Source organism: Eschrichtius robustus, chromosome 6 (assembly GCF_028021215.1).
Source record: "Eschrichtius robustus isolate mEscRob2 chromosome 6, mEscRob2.pri, whole genome shotgun sequence".
Classification (NCBI taxonomy): Eukaryota; Metazoa; Chordata; class Mammalia; order Artiodactyla; family Eschrichtiidae; genus Eschrichtius; species Eschrichtius robustus.
In genome coordinates this window covers 7364915-7377251 of record NC_090829.1, presented here as the reverse complement: position 1 = coordinate 7377251, position 12337 = coordinate 7364915, and the positions used below count along the sequence as shown (strand labels likewise).

The 12337-nt window shown below is 41.4% G+C and overlaps 1 protein-coding gene across 1 annotated transcript in view; it reads left to right on the top strand.

Annotated features, from left to right (window-relative positions):
- KAT2B (lysine acetyltransferase 2B) overlaps window positions 1–12337 on the top strand; it is a 103996-nt gene that overhangs the window by 87467 nt on the left and 4192 nt on the right. Inside the window, exons 12-17 of the mRNA XM_068545854.1 lie at window positions 1032–1142; window positions 3829–3972; window positions 8643–8757; window positions 10317–10353; window positions 10593–10656; window positions 10755–10839. Of these exons, the coding sequence (XP_068401955.1) occupies window positions 1032–1142; window positions 3829–3972; window positions 8643–8757; window positions 10317–10353; window positions 10593–10656; window positions 10755–10839 (556 nt within the window). The remainder of the gene's footprint in view (window positions 1–1031; window positions 1143–3828; window positions 3973–8642; window positions 8758–10316; window positions 10354–10592; window positions 10657–10754; window positions 10840–12337) is intronic.

Below are 12337 nucleotides of genomic sequence, written 5' to 3'. Positions count from 1 at the left end.
CAGATCTCAGGTGAACATAGGAAGAACTTCCCAACCATAACAGTGGCTGAAGATTAATTGGTCTAAGGACTGAGCAAGCACCCTAAACTGGAGGTGTTCTAGCAGCTCACCTGTCCAAGGTAGATGGCAGGAGACTTCTAGTGTCACATGGGATAGAATCAGACCGGATGACTTCCCAAGATCCTTCTCCCCTGTGGGCCTATAGTTCCATGATAACATACCTATGAGCATGTTTGAGTTCTTCAGAAAAGCGTGTCACCAAATTCTAAAATATTGATGTGAAGATATTTGTATCTGGATGCTTGGATTTACTTTCATCTTCTTTTTATGAGATTCTAAAACCATCCCTTTAAATTTATAGATTTTTCTCTAAGCATTGTACATCACCAAAAAACCTGGTACTTACTTTTTTTTTTTTTCATATTTCAATCATTAATTTATTTAACATTGTTCACTATTTTTAGTTACTTCCTAATGTCTTCTGGCTCACTTAGAGGTTCGGGGCTTCTCAGACTTTGCTTGGAAAGGTCTGATAAGACCAAGTTGAAAACCCTATGTACGTGATGATACAGTTCTTTGGAAGGACTGCTGATTTGTTGTATGCAGGAAACACCTGGATTAGTTAATATTCTAGTAGAGATTAGCCCTTCTCATTTACATTGCTCTTTTCATCTCAGGTTCTCAAGTACTTTAAACATAAGCAGAAATTCATAATCAGTATTTACTCCAAAAACCTCTTTATTAATATTCAGCGTGTAATCTCTAGGATTGAATGAGCAGCTTGTAGCCTTGGTGTGTTCTTTTCGAAGAGCCAGAAACTTGTATTTTCAAAAGATGATTGTATCTCCATTCAAGGATTTTGAATTTGTTTGGTTTTACAGCTCATTTTCAAAGTTCAGAAATGCAAGAAGGGTGTTGGTGTTACCTTGGCAATACATACTCCTAAATTTGCCAGTATTTCCCAGTGAAAATATGGGACTTTCTTTTCTCCAGAACCTAATATATTTGTCTGCATACTGACTTGCCCACAGGGCTATGGAACACACTTGATGAACCATTTGAAGGAATATCACATAAAACATGACATCCTGAACTTTCTCACCTATGCAGATGAATATGCAATTGGATATTTCAAGAAGCAGGTGGGTTTTTTCACGTGCAACCCTGTTCTGTCATTTCTTTTCTTAATATGCACTCAGGTAGCTTTCATGCAAGTAAGTACCCACCCTCCGCCCCCCACTGTTTTCTGCTTATAAGAGGGGCATCCATTTATTTTGCAAGCCTTAAGCCAGAAGTAAGCTTCACTCTGGACTAGAGGGTATGACCAACACATTGTAAGTACTGAATAAATGTTTGTTGAGTGAATGAATGAACATCATCTGTAAGTGAAGTGTAATGTTACATCCCGACATTCTAAAATGTGCTATTCCCCAGGCTAAGGAGAAATTCCCATTGCTGGGGGACTAGAGTTCTCCATGAATGAGAGAAATAGATTCAGTCTCTGGAAGACCTTCATTTATGACAGCAGAGAGGAAATTCAGATGTTTACAAAGGGCTCCCGACAATCCTGGTGCAACAGCACACAGGCGGCTGGGAGCTTGGCTGCATCTTAGTTCTTTCTGTCAGAAGTTTCCATCTCGGCACTCTGAGGATTATACTTTGCTACATATTTTTTAATAGTGCTTTGTAATTCTAAATTCCTAAACATTTTCCATTTACTTTTCTGATGACAAAAGTAACGTATAGTTACTGTAGAAATTTTGGAAAATGAAGTGAAGCACAAAGAAAAGAAGAAAAATTGCTTGTAATTCTACCACCCAGAGAAATTTACTGTTAACGTTTTGACAGATACCCTTCTAATATTTTTTCTCTGTGTGTGTTTGTCTGTATACAAATACAAAAATTGGCTCATTATTGCATGTAATTTAATCACTTACGTTTTTAACTTAATATAGTCTGATTTTTCAAATATGATTTTTGATGCTTCTCTGAAATTTTGTTGTATAAATGGAGAATAATTTATTAAACCAATGCCACATTTGGGGGACATTTAGGTATTTTTTTAACTAAGTGTCCGTGTGTGAATGTGCGCTTCCAGAAGTATTTAAGGTTTTGTTATGCCCTGCCAAATAATTTCTCCTCTTGTCAGCAGTGTATAAGGGGGCTCAGGAAACAAGTTCATAATTGAAAAAAAAATATTTTTTTACCCCTTTCCTAGGTGACAAATTGTGCATGTTTGCATTTATTTGATTATTGTGAAGTTTGACTTGTTTTTCCTTGTTCATTGACCCTTTGTATTTCTTCTTTTTTTGAATTGCCAATTCATTGCATTTTGCCTCTTCTTCTATTAAAATATTTATTTTTATATTGATCTATGAGAACTCATATATGTAAAGATAGTAACCTTTTATTTTATGATTTTTCTCCCATTTGTCATTTGCTTCTCCACATTGCATATGGATTTTTTTTTTAATGTACAGAATTTTAAAGATTTTATTACATAAAATCTATTAACCTCTTTTTAAAATACAAGTCCTTATATGACTAGAAAGCTTTCACTCCTCTGATGTCAGATAAGTAACCTCCTATTTATTTTCTCCTCATTCTTTAGGATGCCTTTGTGACTTTCGTAATAAAACTCACTAGAGAGAACTCAGTGGGTTTGTTTTACTGGGGGCTTGAGTGTCAGCTTTCCTAGGCAGTAACGACATTGTAGAGCTGAAATCTCAGCCATGCTTCTTAGATGACTTGTCTGTGGTCCTCTTGGAGGCTGATGTCAATAATTGCTTGGAAAATAAGTTTTTGCTGAAAGAGGAGGCAGGAAATTTAAAGTCCAAGTAATCTTCTGCAAAAATTTGAAATAGGCACCATAAAGAAAGTCGTTATATGACTGTATGCCCTGTATAACTATATTATTACAGCTTAAAGTATGTAAATGAATGTACTGCAAAGCATTAATATCACTGAAACAACCACTGTCGTGATGGTCTGGAAGTTTTTCTGTTTTTTAATAAATTTATTTATTTTATTTTATTTTTGGCTACGTTGGGTCCTCGTTGCTGCGTGTGGGCCTTCTCTAGCTGTGGGGAGCAGGGGCTACTCTTCGTTGCAGTGCGCGGGCTTCTCATTGCGGTGGCTTTCCTTGTTGCGGAGCACGGGCTCTAGGCTTAGTAATTGTGGCGCACGGGCTCTAGTCACGTGGGCTCAGTAGTTGTGGCTCGTGAGCTCTAGAGCGCAGGCTCAGTAGTTGTGGTGCACGGGCTTAGTTGCTCCGTGGCATGTGGGATCTTCCCGGACCAGGGCTCGAACCTGTGTCCCCTGCATTGGCAGGCAGGTTCTTCTTAACCACTGCGCCACCAGGGAAGCCCGTCTGGAATTTTTTTGCCTGTCAAGTAGTTGTTTCATTTCCTCAGCATCAAGGTTCTTATTCTTATATTTTTGGACAAAGTTTGCTTTCAGAATTTAGATCAATGTTAGTTATTGATTTGTGGAGCATCCTAGAGGCCCCCCTCTCTACTTTGGGAGAAATTGTGCAGTTTAATGCAAAATTAAACCTCATTTTTACTTAATAGCCATTTTTGTTAAAGACTTTTTAATATTATTTGTGTTTTACTAGGTTTATTTTTTATGTTGAATTGCTTCCTGTCTGCACAGTTGATTTTTGATGTTTCTGAACTTCTTGGAAGGGTTTCCTGCTAATCCTCCCCAGGATAATAGGATGAGAGCTTGGACGTGTGCTGGGCACCAAGACAGGCCTAGCACATAGTTAGCACTCAGAGAGGATGTTTGATGCACAGCCCTGTATAAATGAAGTCATTGACTTTGCAGGGTTTCTCCAAAGAAATTAAAATCCCCAAAACCAAATATGTTGGCTACATCAAGGATTATGAAGGAGCCACTTTAATGGGATGTGAGCTAAATCCACGGATCCCGTACACGGAATTTTCTGTCATCATTAAGAAGCAGAAGGAGGTAAGTACGTGACTGACTCGGGTTCCTTCTGCGCAGACCGGTCTCTTTTGGGGTGAAGTGTGCGTCCCTGGGCTCTGTGGGTGTGGGTCTGCTGGGTACCATAACCTCGGTTTGTTCTGTTTTGTCTAGATTTCTTCTTTGAAGGTATCCTTTATCTCCGCTCTAAATCACCACTTCTAAGGGGGTCAGTACCTGTTAAATTGGTGTAAAATACAAAACTTGTAAAATATGATAGTAAATCTTAATTTCACCTTCAAGGCCTCTTACATGCTGGCCTCATGCATCCTTCTCAAACCCACCTCTTTATTTCCCTTTCTAAACTAATCTCCAAAGGCTGTTACTGATGCTTTAACCCTCTTGCTTGGTATCTTCATCCTTTACCCACTTCCTCTCCCAATGCGTGTACACACACACACACACACACACACACACACACAAGATGCGACCACTTCCTCCTGTTTTCCGTTCCTCTTCGAACTTCTTGAGCACTAGTTTGATCCACTCATTTGAATTTCAGTTAGTCATTACCTTCCATATTTACCTTAGTTTGTATTCACCTCTCCTTCTGCATTGCAAGTTCTGAAGGCTTATACTTCCAGATAGTAAGTGATTTGTTATCTGGAGAGGACTCTTTTTTTTTTTTTGGCCGCACTGCATGGCATGCGGGATCTTAGTTCCCCGACTAGGGATCGAACGCACGCCCCCTGCAGTGGAAACGCAGAGTCTTAACTACTGGACTGCCAAGGGAAGTACCAAGTGATTTGGTATCTGATGCTGGGGTGAAGTCTTTTATGCATATGAACTAAAAGAGAAGCAGTAAAGGGAAACGTTGATAGATTTGACTACATAGTAATTTTTACATTTCTCTAAGTCAGGGAAAAGAAACATACAGAGATCATAATTAGGGGAGTGTAACAGAAGCCGTTTATTAAATGAATGAACTCTGTGTGTTAAGCCCAGGATCATCCCCTTGGTCCCCCTAGTTCTTGGAGTTCAAAAACTGGGAATTTGCACCTGGGTCACCCCACATCAGTCCCACTTTATACTTCTGTTATTCATTCGAGTGTACTTTTCTCTAGTGAGTAACAAAAAAGACCTCTGCCTTAAACCTATCTTTGTTTTCTGGTTTCTGCTCATTTCCCTGATCCCAGTTCTTAGTTACTTGTCAGATGTCACTGACATAACAGATGTAAAGCTCCTTACGCAGTGTCTGGTGTATAGTAGGTGCTCAGTAAGTATTTTCCTTTTACTTAAAGTAGCTCAGAGTTGTTCTTATGCTTCCCGTGGAAGTGAGCAAAAGGCTTTTATTAGATTAGAAAATAAAAACAACCTCTGTTGTTTCTTGGTCAGAGACGTCAGCCTAAGACAGAATTCCACATAGGGTGCTTGGCGAGTTAATACAAGCACAGAAGGCTCCTTTCCCTGTTCTCCACTGGGCTTAAGGAGCAGGTCCGAATTCGCAGCCCCTTGTGCAGCAATCAGAGGCTGCCAGCCGAGGGCAGCCGTCCTCATTGCTGTCCCCTGTCACCATGCTCCTCCTTCTCCAGCTCATCTCCACAGTAGAAGCCAAGAGCAGGATCCCCCCTGCGGGGTCGCAAATTCAGAGTCCAGATCAATGGGCCCTTCCTGCATGCAGGGGAAGCCCTCTGCGCAGAGCTATTTTAGATGGCAGCAAAGCCTCAGCTTTTGAGAAGACAGTGCCCCGTCCCCTTCCCCTTTCTCTCCCCTTGGATTCCTCCCCCACCACCTCCCTCTCAGCCTCCAGCCTTCCCTAACAGGCGCACCACTGAATGCATGAGAGATCGGAGGTCGCCCTAAGAAGGTATTTGGATTCACATAATATCTTCTTCCACAGAATTCAAGTGATGTTTTACAAGTGTCATTTATTCCAACTCTGGAAACCCCCTTGGGGAAGGGAGGGATGAATAGTGGGAAGGAACAAACTGTAGGGAGATGGAGGGCCTTCCCCGCCGTGGAAGCGTACAGAGCAGTCAGTCGTGGTTGTGGTTAGCGGGGGTGGAGAGAGAACCAGTGCAGCTGCACAGGCGGAGCGGCGGGTGGGAGCTGAGTGCTGTGGGGAGTGAGGACTCCAAGGCAGGGTGGGATGCAGCGGCCCTCGCATCATCTCGCATCTTCAGAGGTGGCATCATGGGACACGTGTCTAGAACGGGGTGGCCTGGAAGGGAATCAAGCATGAGCAGAGATTCAGAGTCCAACATAAGTGGATTCACGGGTACCTGCACACCTGGGACCGTAGGTGTGTGGGTGATGAAGGCCACTATTTGAGAAAGTGTGAACAGGCCGTGAGCAGGACTGAGTGTGGGTGTGTCTGAGGGGCTGGGAAGCGGGGGTAATTCTTAAATCTCAGTTCACATGTGAGGCTACGTGAGACTGGGCTTGGAGGGGCCAAAGTAAGAGTGAGGAAAAGCAATGGGATCTTTGTAGGAAGACATCCTAAAACTTGGTGAAATATTAAAGATGGGGGCGTTCCCCCCAATTTTCTGTTTGGGAAGACTAGCACCAACAGCAGTGGAATGAGAGATGGGTTTGAGTAGAGAAAGACGACAACATGGTGATGAAGTGAAGACATTTTCTAGGGAGGTGAAGCTAAGAGACTGGAACGGAAGTGAAATGTCTTCTTTCTCCAAAGTGATCTCAGAGGCGCAGAGAGGTTGCGAAGCCCCCCGCGCCCCACCTCCATTACCAGTCACCTCAAGGTGCTACCTGAGGGTATGGAAGCCACCTGCTAGGCTGGCACATTTGAGGGCATCCTTGGTGAAGAGAAAAAACTTTCAAAATTATATTTGAAATTATATTTTCTGAAGGCCTTCATATAAGAAATTGTCATTGGGATTCTTTCCTTCAAAAATTTTTTTTACTGAAACGTAGTTGGTTTACAGTGTTGTGTTGGTTTCAGGTGTACAGCAAAGTGAGTTATACACATCTATTCTTTTTTAGATTCTTTTCCATTATAGGTTATTGCAGAATATTAAGTATAGTTCCCTGTCCTCTGCAGTAGGACCTTGCTGTTTATCTGTTTTATATATAGTAGTGTGTATGTGTTAACCCCAAACTCCTAGTTTATTCCTCCCCCCCTTCCCCTTTGATAACCATAAGTTTGTTTTCTGTGCCTGTGAGTCTGTTTCTGTTTTGCAAATAAGTTCCTTTGTGTCATTTTTTTAGATTCCACATATAAGTGATATCATATGATATTTGTCTTTCTATGTCTGACTTACTTCACTTAGTATGATCATCTCTAGGTCCATCCATGTTGTTGCAAATGGCGTTATTTTATGCTTTCTTATGGCTGAGTAATATTCCATTGTATGTATGTACCACATTTTCTTTATCCATTCATCTGTCAATGGACATTTAGGTTGTTTCCAGGGATTCTTTTTTAAAAAGACTTGGACTTACAAATAAATGCAGAGCATCCATTTAGATCTGCTCTGTCCCAGGTGGTAGCCACTGGCCATATGTGGCTATTGGGTGCTTGCCGCATGGCCAGTCAAAACTGAGACGTGCTGTTAAGTGTAAAATACACTCTGATTTTGAAGACATAGTGTGAATAAAAACATGTAAAATATCTTATAATTTTTTTCTCTTGAACATATGCTGCAATGATAATATTTTAGATATATTGGATTAAATAAAAATATATTGTTAAAATTTCACCTGTTTCTTTTTACTTTTTTTTTTCTTTTTTTTAAAGTAGTTACTGGAAAATTTTAAATGACATGAGTGGTTTACATGCCATTTCTATTGGACAGCCCTGAGTAGATTTACCAGGAATATATTTTGCCAGTCCCATTCATTTTATGGAGTCCTATGTTTAATTGTTAAGATTATGCATTCATGCTGTGGCATTTACCAGCCTTATGTCTGAGATCAAGCAGTTAGGAACTAGAATTTTTTTGTTTTCCTTTGTGAATTCAATTAATGACTGCTACTGTTCTGTGTTTTCCAAAATTCAGTTATGATATGGTTAATCTCAAGATGGTGATTTTTGAGGGCTATTTTATCTTATTTTTTCCTTTCCTTTTTCAAAGGGAGAACTGCTCTGGAAATAGTTACCTCAGGGCATTAGGAATTATTTTATGAAACAAACGGACACCTCTCAAAATTCCCTAATCAGTTCTGGTGGCCCCCATCCTGGTTGTGTTGCCTTTGCTCTTTAGAGCTGCTTTTTGGATGCAGGCAGCATAGGTTGGAGCTCAAGCCTTGAAAAATGTGAATAATAGGACGGCCGTCCTCCCAGGCTTTGGGGACTTCGTGAGTTTGTCCTCCCCTCGAGTAGAAGGGAACCGTTCCTGGTCGTGGGATGTGAAGAGGTTCCGACGTTGCCTGGGCTGCTGCAGCCGAGGCTCCCAGGGGAGGGGGCAAAACATTTGGCGCTTATGCTAAAGAGGACAGTGGGCCCTTGGGACAGTGTGTTCTCTCAGTATTGGCTTCTTTTCAATGGCAGGGGACAAGTATTCAAAGACGGCTGGGTGAATGACATTAAAGGCATGGTATAATAGAATGCTTTCATGTCTTACTGTTTAATAGCATTCACCCTTTTGTTTCCTGAAGACTTAATTTTGTTAGAAAAATGACTCCTTAGACTGACTGACTTAAACTGTAGCCACAGACTTCTGTCACTAAACATATTTTCTTCTTGTGCTTTACAGATCATTAAAAAGCTGATAGAAAGAAAACAAGCCCAGATTCGGAAAGTCTACCCGGGACTTTCCTGTTTTAAAGATGGAGTCCGGCAGATCCCGATAGAAAGCATTCCTGGAATTCGTATGTATAGATCTTCTTCTAAAAGCAAAACCTTTTGGTAATGCCATGAGGGTGTTGGAAACAGTTGTACCAGAATGCAGTGATTTGGAAAGCTTTTTCCCCTGTCCGTCTCCATTTGTGTTATTGTAGTCTTTAAGAAGGGAGCAAATGCTTTCCTTTTACATCTTTTCTCTGTTTCCCAGTGCAAACAAATCGAAGAGAACTTAGTCGACCTCTTGTTGTAGCCGTTAGTGTCCATCGTTTATGAGCGCCTGTTACTTGTGGCACTGTGCTGGACACTCCCCACATGTGACCTTGATGGCAGGGAATTCTACTCAGAGGGGAAGGTTGAGCCTCAGGATGGTTAAGCCCTTTAACCTTAAACAGCGTGTGGCCACTGACCGCCAGGAATAGTAGCAGCCCCATCCTGGCCTCTTCTAGACATCTTGCTGTTGGCACCCTGCCTCACTGCCCTCCTGGGTGCAACCTGCATAGAACTGTGCTTAGGCTGAATTAGTTTCCGCAAACCTCTAAACAAGATGATTGCAAAGCATATACTTTGTTTCAAGTTCCCTATTTTAGAGTAGTTTTCCCAAGGGTTCTTCTCTGTGAGTATATTAGAGGTGAGTTGTATTGGGTTAAAACATATAAAATAGCTGTTTTTGTAGATCAAAAGCTATGAATATCGGTACTTTCATTTGGTTCAAATCCAGGATCATCCAGTATATTGAAGATTTAATATAAACAAAACCAAAGCAAACAAACTAAAATTCTCCAGAGAAAATAAGACAGTATATGGGCAAGATATATTTCTTCATTACAGAGTATACCCTACAGCAGATCTTACTTTCCTTGTCAGACCTGGAAATTTTGCTTCCATGTATTATCCTTATTAATAGCTACCCTGTCACTGAATGCCTACATGCGCCAGGCGTTCTTCTGTTTGTTTGTTTGTTTGTTTTGTGTGTTTTTACATATATCAACTAATCTCAAACGGAATCACATCAGCTCAGTTTTGGAGTTCTGTTTTATAGGTTGATAAACAGAGGCAAAGGTTGACTAACTTATCTCGGGTACATTAGCTTTTAAGGAGAGAACAAGAAATCAGTCCAGGTCAGTTGGACTCCAGGCTGTGTCTTCTTTCTGCTACACTAAACCATCTTGCATTACAAGCAGGGTCTGCCCCAAATAAACTAGAGACCAGGACAGAGTTTGTTCCAACCTAAAACAACAGCTTAACTCTTTCACAGGGTGATTAGCAAAAAAGGTGACTTAGGGTTTTAAAAAAATACCCACCCACAGTACCAGACATATTTGTTTTTTATGCTTTCCTCTGAAAGGTTGAAGTTCCTGCTTTAAAAAGTACTAACAGATAGAGCAGTGTCAGCCTTGGAAATGTTTTGTATTGTTAGGTGTATGAGGAAGTAAAGAATTAACTGTAGTTAAGTTCAGTCTCTTTTCAGATACAGACATTTATTGAGTTGTGGCTATAATTTATTGTATTTTTGATAACTATTAAATATGTTATTCTCTTGACCAAAAGCAGTTCTCATTCAGTGTTTAATTTTGTTGATATATAGGAGAGACAGGCTGGAAACCGAGTGGAAAAGAGAAAAGGTAAGTATGATGGGCCAGAGGATATTAATGCAAGTGTTTTTTTTTTCCCCTCCCAGAAACATAGAGAAAACAGGCAAACTGACTGTAGTCACCGTCACAACACTTGTTAGCTTTCAATTTTCATAAAAAATTCTGGAATGGTTCTAATTTTAAGTTTATGTAAAAATGAGCTGGAACCACTTGGCAAGAGAAGAGAAAGCTAATCATTGTTCCTTCTTGTTTATTCTTTTCCTTTCAAGTAAAGAGCCCAGAGACCCCGACCAGCTTTATAGCACACTCAAGAGCATTCTCCAGCAGGTGAAGGTGGGTGTTTTCTTTTCCTTCACCTCATGCAAATATTTTGAAATGATTTCCCACATGGCATTTCCATATTAGATACCTTACTTTTTTCTTTACCCAAGAGCCATCAAAGCGCTTGGCCCTTCATGGAACCCGTGAAGAGAACAGAAGCTCCGGGATATTATGAAGTTATAAGGTTCCCCATGGGTAATGCCATTAACATTTTCTAAGTATAGATTTAAAACTCTCTGGATGGTGGCGTGGGGGACAGAGGGGTGCCGAGGTTGATGTGCACTCTTCCGTTGTAGGGTGGAGGGCCGGTGGAATCAGAGCAGGAGGGTAAAGGGATGGGGATGGCCGTGTTCATTAGGCTCCTGCTGCTGCCCTGTAGCGCCCACACCATCAATGCCAGCTGCAGACAGCACTAGGGATGAGAGTCAGCTGTGTGGACATAACCTTGCTTATATTCTGTTTGGTTGCAAATGGAAAAACATCAGCTTGTCCTCTTGATATGCTTGGAGAGTCTGAGAAATTTTGAAGGTAAACAGACGAAGTTAGATCAAGCCGCTTGGCTGCTGTACTCTTAGATGGAGAAATCATCATTAATGCAGCTCTTGATTTTCCATGCTCCTGAAGGAGACTGAGTGTCACTAATTATACTCCTATTTTAAGCTTTGTCCCACATCCCAAAACAAAAAAATGCCTTTAGAAATGTAGAGTTGTGGAATTTGCTGCTGTGTCTGCACCAGGCTAAAAGGAATGATTAATTGAGTCAATTGAGAATCCCCAAATTAAACTAATTTGGCATTGTGCAGATGACAGACCACTAGCTGAATTTTTTTTTTTTTTCCAATCAGCTGTGTGGCCATTTTTCTGGAGAGAGCCTGTATCTTCTGTCCCTTTTCTACCTGGTGCTAAGAAGGTATTAAGATGTGAAAGGAAGAGTGAAAGGGACCCATTAGCTCCCCGATAACAGAGTTATTTGTAGATGTTTTCTGTGGCATTATCACACGAATGTTTTACATAGTGGTGGTAATGATTTCAGTAGTCTCTGATCCTTAAAGTGGACACACATCCATACGCTTTTCTTTCCCTTTTCTATCTGCCTCGCTTCTGTGTATTTCAGTACATGAAAATCAGAGTAAGGGTTGAAGGAGTGTAGAATTCTGACTGGAAGGGTGACTTGGGAATCACTATTTCCCAGGATGTGAAAAATATGCTAAAACCCTTCAAGTCCATTTCCAGACTTACCTGACCTTTGCATCCTCGTCACCTGGGCTGCCTCAGGTTCTTTTGTGAAATGCTCACGGGAGGTTGCGTGAGCCTGGGGAGAACGGTCTTCGGCCCTGTCCACGTGCACTCTGAAGCCCTGCGGTGGCAGGTCCCGTGGGTCCTGTCTGTCATAGCCTACTCACAGCCTGCTCTCTGGAAGTTTTTTGCTTGGTCCAGCCAGAGGAGGGTGGGAACCTCGCCAGTTGGACACCACTTGTGCGCACAGCTGAATGCTCGTGAGGGGACAATTGACCCCACTGAGCAAGGCCAGTGGTGGGCTGAGGTGTGTGTGAGCAGCGTTAATGAAAACAGGAAATGGTACTCTTTGCTTGGAGCGATGCTTTTTTTTTCTTGGGATGCCCTTGCCCCTAAGATGGTCATGTCTTTGAGGACAAGACTGACAATCAGTAAGTCCACTTTTTCTGCCATTGCC